The 9,091-nt window shown below is 36.2% G+C and overlaps 1 protein-coding gene across 3 annotated transcripts in view; it reads right to left on the bottom strand.

Annotated features, from left to right (window-relative positions):
- Ca-alpha1D (Ca[2+]-channel protein alpha[[1]] subunit D) overlaps positions 1-9,091 on the bottom strand; it is a 53,281-nt gene that overhangs the window by 10,273 nt on the left and 33,917 nt on the right. For all 3 annotated transcript variants that reach the window (XM_018510215.1, XM_018510214.1, XM_018510216.1), the window contains 8 exons: positions 4,868-4,920; positions 3,435-3,581; positions 2,888-3,089; positions 2,285-2,554; positions 2,042-2,125; positions 1,733-1,921; positions 1,550-1,652; positions 818-966 (listed from right to left, as the gene is read on the bottom strand). In XM_018510215.1, the coding sequence (XP_018365717.1) occupies positions 818-966; positions 1,550-1,652; positions 1,733-1,921; positions 2,042-2,125; positions 2,285-2,554; positions 2,888-3,089; positions 3,435-3,581; positions 4,868-4,920 (1,197 nt within the window). The remainder of the gene's footprint in view (positions 1-817; positions 967-1,549; positions 1,653-1,732; positions 1,922-2,041; positions 2,126-2,284; positions 2,555-2,887; positions 3,090-3,434; positions 3,582-4,867; positions 4,921-9,091) is intronic.

Genomic DNA, 9,091 nt, shown 5'->3' with positions numbered 1-9,091 from the left:
CGCGCGGGGAGCGGGACCTGCCACTAAACGTCTTGACTCGAACAGCACGCCTAGGCTGCGTTCCACTTAACGCTCGCAACGCTCGCAAGCATCGTTTGTTTAATATTTGATAAACAATAAGGATAAAATGATTCCACGAGCGTCGCGGGCGTTAAGTGGAACGCACCCCTAACAGGCCATCCCCACTCCCAGCGGCCCGCGCGCCGTGCGATCGGTGGGGACGGTAGGTTGTATATTCGGCAGCAGAGTAGGCCGGCCGGACGCGCTTATTCGGCTATCTTTAAACGTTAATATCTCGTTAACTATTGCGCAACCTACAAAATGGTTTAAGATTTTTCGATTCAATTCGGTCCGTTCTACCTGCTCGTGATCGATTAGTCGATAATTTTCAAACACCCTGTATATTTAATATATATATTTAATATATATTTATATTGCAATATAATGAATATATTTTCTAATTTCTTTATCAACATTCCACAATTTAGTCATTTCTTACGACTTTTTGTTTTGCGCACAATTACCCGACGCGCGAGTAATTTTTTCGCTTTTCTGTTTTTTTCTTTTGGTTAAATACAACCTTATATATTGAATGAAAATCTGTATTGAATGAATATCTTCGATATGAGGATACGCAATGGTAGAAGAATGTTTATAGTTTCTATTTCCATACTTATATTGCTTTAAACTTGGAAAACCATTTCAGGGCAATAAATTTCCCTTAGGTGCGCACAGTTCCTCCACTTTCTCCTAAATCCCAGCGCTGATCTAAATAATAAAATAGAACTAATATGAGATAATTACAAGATGCACTTACGAGAAATGAACAGAGAACATAGAAGGATATGAAGTAAGGAAATGCAATGTCCGATCCGCAGCTGTCCTTGTCGAGTTCGTCGCTGTTAAAATCACATTTGACACTTGGTTGTGACGAACAATCCATCATTATTTCTTGCCACGCCTCACCTATGATCACAAATACTCGATTGATTATTATTTGATTCAGTGATTACTTTTACCTTCGACGGCTAATTATACAATATTTCGCGATTACATATTTTAATTGGTAAAATTTTCATGCCTCGGTAGTCTAAAGGCTTAGGATGCTCGCACGAAATGCAATGAGGTAATATTTTTCGCAATAAGAATTAATTATTTACAGATTTTAATATGTCATTCAACATTATTAAGATCATTTCGAAGATGCGAATAAGCATAAAAAATTTGTTAAATTGCTAGTCAATTTAACTCGTGATATTACTGCAGTAGTTTAGTAGAGTTAGCGTTTCAAGACCGAAAAATCATTTCGGCGCGCGTTTCTAAGGACTACATACGTAGTATATAAATTCACACAAGAATCATACAAGCATTTAAGGTCCAGCTAAACCGTTTAAGACTTTGATTTTAGTTTGCGTTATCACATATACGGTCTTATAATATATTGTTTTATTTTAAATATTGCATTTCTGCTAAACGACCAAAAGTTTGGTTAATCGTAAAATTTTTATCTTTTAATATCAAAAATTTAAGCCAAATAAAACATATATACCTGTTGCTGATCTAAACAAAACCAATACAGCTTGCGGGAAGGATTGGAAATTGTTATTGCGATCTATCGCTGTATCGTCGTCTATTGCGATCTTTCCAAAGACCTGAAAAGAAGCGTTCGCTCAAATTACCGTCGTTTATGTACTTTAAACACGTGTTTTTCCATCGATCAGCGATTGCTTACCTGCATGCCTATCACAGCGTAAATGAAAAAGAGCATTATAATGAGAAGGGCGACATAGGGTAGGGCCTGAAAAGACTTGATAAACGTCCATAAAAGTGTTCGGATGCCCTCCCCTCTGCTCAATAATTTGACCAATCTCATTACACGAAACAGTCTAAAGAAATTAATGGAAATGATGCTGGATCCGGGCTGCAAGGATGATAAAATAGTTTTGTTACACACAGTTTCACTTCCTCCCCTTAAATATGAATACAAATTGCGAATATTGCCTCAGGTATTCGATTAAAGTCGAGCGCAACTGATACTCACTTTAACTTCCGAATAAACGATATCGATGAAACTTCCGAGCACGATAACAAAGTCAAATACGTTCCACGCATCGCCGAAGTAATTCTGCAAATTAATTAACGAACTCGTTTATGAGCACAACTAACGCTATAAAGTAAATAAATACAATATATAAAATGAAATTAAAAATGAAACATTTCGAACAAGTGTGAAATGTAAGAAATGATTACGATTATAAAATTACACACAAATGCGAGCCTGCACCTTAAATCGAAATGCGGCCAACTTAAACACAAACTCGAGGGCGAACACAGCGGTGAAGATCATATTGAGAACATCCAGAACATCCGTGTAGATCTGCGGTTGTCGATAAAATTTCATCGCGAGCGTCACAGTGTTGATCATAATTAACGTAAATATTGTGTACTCGAACGGTTGGGAGGTGACGAACCACCAGACTTTGTATTGTATTCGATGCTTCGGTATATATCGGCGCACTGGCTTAGCTTTCAGTGCGAACTCGATGCAATTTCTCTGTAGAAAGAAGCGATTATTAATCTTTCGTGATGAGATTCTTCGCGTGACCTCGAAATATTTCAGAAGGAAATTATTACGGAATTACATAATGATACTCAATGCCCATTATTTTTTTAAGTTTAATTTTTATTAATTTTAACATGATTGTACTATCTTGTTTTCACAAATATTACAGTTTGATATATTTATAAAGCGTTTTTCGTAGCGTTTGTTTTAGAGTTGATTGAAAATGAAAATATTCTTGAACATGCGTGATTTCTTCATGATATTAATGTTATTATAATTTGAACATAACAATTAAACGATTAATTCAATACTCGTACAATTCACCTGATTTTTATCGAGCTCGCAGTTTTTATACTCTTGCTCGCCCTCGTTCTGGAAGGTGACAATAACGAAACCGACGAAGATGTTCACCATGAAGAACGCGATAATAATGATGTAGATGATGTAGTAGGCGGCCACTATTGGCCGAAAGTTATGAATTGGTCCATGTTTTTCTTGGTTCGAGTCGATTGACCACTCTAACAGTCTGTTAGTAGACACGAGAGACAACATTAACTGATATCTTGTATTTAGAACTACCTATTTATCCGTTTTCTTAATACTGTTAACAAAATTACATTTATCGAAATAATGTATGAAAGATGGGATACTTATCGACAAAGAAGCAAAGAACAGCAAAATAAAAGTTTAAGAAAATAACAAGAAAAAGAAAAATACATAAGAAAGGAGTTCTTAATGGAAACTTTGTTGTATCGATATTGAGATTGCTGTAAAAGCAAGTTTGAATAAGTAACCTTTTGTACTGTATTTAATGTATTCCGATAGAAATCGAAACAACGTTCTTTGTGAACGGAATGCAAAATATACTTACGATGGCCAACCTTCGAAAGTCGAGACCGTAAAAAGGGTCAACATCGCCTTGGCAACATTATCGAAATGAAAACGATGTTGTTGCCACTCTCTATGTTTTACGATTGGCCTGTTAATATTACTGTTTTCGAATTCCAAATAAGTACCCCTGAAAAGGAGAGTTTCTTGCATCTGTATTCTGAATGTGTGAGCTATATTTGAAATTTTCTATTGTTCGTGGATTAATGAAAAATCTCATTATAAAAATTTTCTCTTTGCATTCAATATATTTTTAAATGGGATATGTTCTCTCGCCAGCACATTATTATTATATGCACAAATTACTAACAATTTTTAAAGATATTTCCACGTTACAATTTTTAAAGGACCTTGCACAAACTTTATAGAAATTGAATTTCAGTGAATTGGCTGAAAATTTAACATGTTGCAGATCTTGTCATCCCGATAAAAAGTTTCCATAGGCATGACCTATCGTGAGGTCCGTTTAACTTCTACGAGGCGTCACTTTTCAAATCCGTTTAATACTACAATATTTTATTTTCGACGAGTACGATGCATTCCTACGTCATTATTTCTATGTATATTTTTAAGTAAAAAGAATAATAACAACTTGATTACTTGTTACGAATCGGAGTGTTTAATTATTATAAGTCCTCTCGCCTTTTACAAGTCGGGGTGCTTGAAGTATGTAGAAATCGAGATTTAACACGCTTGCTAGATGTTCTCTGTTTAGTTGGATTTATGCGTGTTTATTTGTGTTATAATATGCGAGGATATTCCCGCGAGTCAAATATGTATAATAATTCCGAAAGCTAACGCGATCTTTCTATCTTCTCGTCTAATCCTACGCAGGTATCCATAATTTGTTCTTAATCTCAATACCATCTCAAGCAATGTCTTAAGATGCTATATGGCTCTCTGATTGGTTCATGACATCTCAAGCACTAGCTTAAGACCATGTCGAATCTTGAGCAACGTCTATGGATTCCGCCTCTAGAATTGTCCTTATGTTGGATTTTCGCGAATCAATCTCCTTCGTCCAGGCTTTATGGATCAAGTACCCCGATTTGTGAGAGACGCGGGGACTCACACAGTAATCAAGCATTCCGATTTGTGAGAAGCAATCAAGTCAGTATTATCCTTATAATTTTTTATTTCAAAATATAGAAAGTGCAAATAACGACATAGGAATGCACCGTTGAAAATAAGATATCGTAGTATTAGCCCGTTTTGAAAAGTGACGTCCCGTAGAAGTCAAACGGTTTATTATATAAGAGGTCATGCCTGTGGAGACTTTTATCAGGACGACAAGATCTACGACATATCAAACTTAATTCTATCGAAACTCAATTTCCATAAGATATTTGTGCGGGATCCTTTACAATTAAACAAAATTAAATTATTTTATTAATTTATAACGTAATTAAAACTTACTGACACTCGTCCTCCGTCATTTTCGATGCATCGGTACAAAAGAAAAACTTGCCCTACACAACACAAGAAGTCCATCAATTTCGATTGCCGTTAATGTGCCCGTTAATACGAAAAAGAGTAGAATTTACGTAACATGTTAAAGCTGCGGACGACACGCTAGCGTTCTTGAAATTCAATTTGATGCCATTTACCAGGTTAAATAAATTATTTTTCACTCGAATAGTTTACGTACATACGAGTAATTAATGTTCAATAATCGATCAAATACGAAACATAATTAGAAACTCAATAATAACAAAATTCATTTCGTTGCTGTTACGTAATGATAAGATCGGTTTTGTTACAAGAGAGTTTTGCTCGATATCTTTTGACTCGACGTGATTGATTCTTCCATGTAGAATTAAAATCTCAAAGATCGCCAGCATGACGAATTACACATCAGCTGTGAATCGGCCATTCTTGCAGTAGCATTGTCAGCGCCAGCAACAATGAGATGTGATCGAGCAAAATAAGAGGGTGTTAACGTGAGGTAAAAACGTGGTATGGAAAAAAAGGAACATTCCTCGTCGGCACGTGCATACATATGTACAACAAGGTACGGAGCGATGCGTGGGATTCCTCGACGTTTCCGCGACTACGTTCATTTTATAAATAAGCGTTTTCGCCACACTTGATGGTACACGGACATTGAGTGCATAAGCACGCTGAGGGAGAGGTGTCGGTGAAAACGGGTCCTTCGCCCCCCTCGCCTTGAAACCTGCGTCGCGACCATGTGGACAGAGCGAGACGGTGCAATAATTGCGAGAAACACCCTTATTTTCAATCTTCCGAATCTTTATATTTCTGCAAATATTAATGTATAATCTCCGTCGCTTGACTATAAAATTTTGATATTGAGTGAAACGTATATACGTTTCTCACTTGATATCAAAATTCTATAAAAATAATGGAGAATACAAAGTCTCGCATGTATTTTGAACTAAAGGTGACATTACGCTAGAAACATCAAGCTTTTTAGAATTTAGATTTCTCATTTAAGATTTAATGTGAAATATGATTAAAATTATATCGTAGAGACTTATAAATAATAATATATTAATTCTAAATAGCTTTATCTCGTCAAATCTTGGACAAATTCGTGCAGTAATACAGTAATTACAACATCTATTCATTAGAGAAGATAATATGTCATTTTCCGAAAAAGATGTTCGGAAATATAATGACGATATTTTCAGTGGGCGCTATTATGCACCTCAACGGTTTAAAGGGCTGCAATCTATACACGTGTAATGCGCGCCCTGTAATGTAATCGTCATGTCTTCGTGACCGCTCCATTATCCGTCGACATGGCGCGCTCGCGTGGGCTCGGACACGATATGGGAAAAAAGCACGAACAATGGACCACCGTGACGCGCCAAATTGTACTAATTGCCTACGTAACACGAGCTGGTGCGGGCCAAAATAATGAAACATATTGAAACAGCAACACAACCCACCCATCCCTACTGACAACAGGATATAGCTGATGATTTTGCGATTGCCCTCCCTCCCGCCCTTTTTTCTTGCCTCCCTCTTTCTTTTTATAGTCCATAATTGCTTGCAAGTAAAAAAGCACAGGCGTCGTACGTGTCGCGGCTCGTGCAGAAGCAGCACTATTGCCGTATTCGCGACATATATATAAATATCTTTTTTGTTCTCCTATCTCGTTATTTTAACATTAATTTCTCTTCTTCTACATCGTGTCTTCTGACTCAGATATCGTGCGTCACATATCTTTTTTGCATACGTTGATAAAAAGCGACTTGTGTACGTGGGAATATTTATATAAAAATAAAACGTTCCTGCGGCTTATAGAATAGACGATCATTATGAGTAACATTAAAATATTCATCGAACATTATTAAGCAACGCTTACGTTGTCTGAGAAAAACACCGACAAATTTAATTCACTTTCCCACAATGTTACTCCTCTCTCTCTTTAATAATTACTAGAAAAACTCTAATAAATTATTAATTTTATATAACTATCTTCTCCAATATTAACTTATTATTAGGAGATATATTATCTCGCAATTTTGTTTTTTGTCGAATATTTTTTCACGTTTTGATAATTTACTAATTCTCTTAATTAGTTTTCGTCTTCGCAGTAAGAATGTTTCGACATGTGCATAATTTAAATTTTTTAAAACGATGAAATTAAAACAAATTCGTGAGCTTGAAATTTTCACGAATAATTATTACGAATGTATATACTAATTAATTTCAACATGTGACGCGTTAGATGTTCCGTTCAACACATCAACGACCCAGTTTCTCTCTACTCCCCATCTCTACTTTTATCACCTTGCTAAGAAATCATATTTAATTAACTGTTCCATCCAACTGCAATAATATTATATTTTTGTCGTATACTTTGTTACATATTATTTATCAAATGGTTTTGTCAGATTTAATATTTCTCCTAAATATAAAGAGAGTTTCAATATACATAATATAATTTCTATAAAATTCGTATTTTCTGGCAAGATAATATCCTCGTGGAATCATCCGCGAGGATGTCAGTTTGAGTATAGCTACGTATATACTCGCGATCAAGATAGACAGGAATGTGAAAATTCCGCGGCTTGTAAATCCGGTTATCACTTTTCTCATTTTGTGTTTTAAAACGACCGTTTGCACACTCCATTTCGGCCTCCGAAATGAAAAAATAAAAATTATTCAAAGTCCCATGCAACACGTTGGACGAACCGTAACCACGAGCGCATCTAACTTTAATCCCTGTTGAATATCTTCGTGTTAACGATTTACATCATCATGAAGCAGACTTATTTGCCACATTAATAATCCTGGATTCACACTGCGATATCCGACGTTCGATATCCAATAAAAAAATTTGTCTCTCGGAGACAAAAAATGTCGCTAACTAGAACCGAATTCTCTTATTGGATATCATATCGTCGTACGTCGAATATCGTACGCAGTATGAATCCACCAAGCGTCCTATTCGAGGAAGCAGAATGACAGTAGTTCGTCGTACGTTGCGTTTAATCGAGACTCAGAATTTCAATAGAGTCTGTAATTCCACGAAAGCGATATCGATTTTAAAATAACGTTCACGAAGATCCGTACGAGGGTCTATGCCGTCGCGAGTTTCATTCCGCTTCCGTTGTGTGAATATGAATGTATGTAACAAAGTCGGCAGAATCTCGCGCAAAATACGTAGAAGTACGTCGGAACTTCTGTATGTACATCTAAGGGGAGTTACCCGCTAATGCGTCTCGAGTCCTGATCGAGTCGCATGTGAGTAACTTTAACGCTACTTTGCGACTATGAAACACAACGCTGTCTTACGAACATCTGTGTGGATCTCTCTACAGCTGCTCGTACAATCTATCTTTCATCTAAGTTCCTAAGTTCAGCTTTACAGTGTCTATTCTTCCTCGTGAAATCGTGTGAGTCGTGGAGAAAACTGGTGTCTAGTCGTGACAAAGCGAGACGAACGATTATCCACTTTCACACAATAAAAAAAACCATTTATAAATAACATTTCAAGTGAGGCAGATCGAAATTGTTGTGGAATTATTTTTGACATTTTTATTAAGATGCGTTATAAATGTTAATTCAATATGTTTTTTATTAATCATAAATTCGACGTAAATCAATATTCAAATAACTCAATAATCAAATACTTTGTTGATAATGAAGAGTCTTCATTAATGATAAATCCATTTTCATTATGTTATTAATGGCAATTTGCCATAATTTAATTGATGCTATTTTATCGGATGCCGTTACATCAAAGTTCGCCTCGTTCTGTCACATCATCACGTGTAACTCGTGGTTTCGGTGCACGTGGACGGCCAGCATGCACTACGACTAAAGCTTCATTCTCACATACAGCAAAACTGACATGCTTGGTTAAGGGGGTGTCTATCTTTAAACGGGGGAAAGGGGATACAATATGGCGATATATGATATGCGTATCGTTGGTTGTGTGACGAATAAATATATATACAAAAATATAGATATATATATATATATAAATATAGTTTGCACGTCGACGTATAATTACACGACAATCTCGCCTGGTTTTTCTTGGTTAAAAGCGTCATATTGTTAATAACAGCGTTACCGTGCTCGAGGATATTGTCATAAAAGGGGAGAGAGAGAGAGAGAGAGAGAGAGAGAGAGAGAGAGAGAGAGAGAGAGAGAGAGAGAGAGAGA

Source organism: Trachymyrmex cornetzi, unplaced genomic scaffold, assembly GCF_001594075.2.
Source record: "Trachymyrmex cornetzi isolate Tcor2-1 unplaced genomic scaffold, Tcor1.1 scaffold326, whole genome shotgun sequence".
Lineage (NCBI taxonomy): Eukaryota > Metazoa > Arthropoda > Insecta > Hymenoptera > Formicidae > Trachymyrmex > Trachymyrmex cornetzi.
This window is presented reverse-complemented; position numbering and strand designations above follow the sequence as displayed.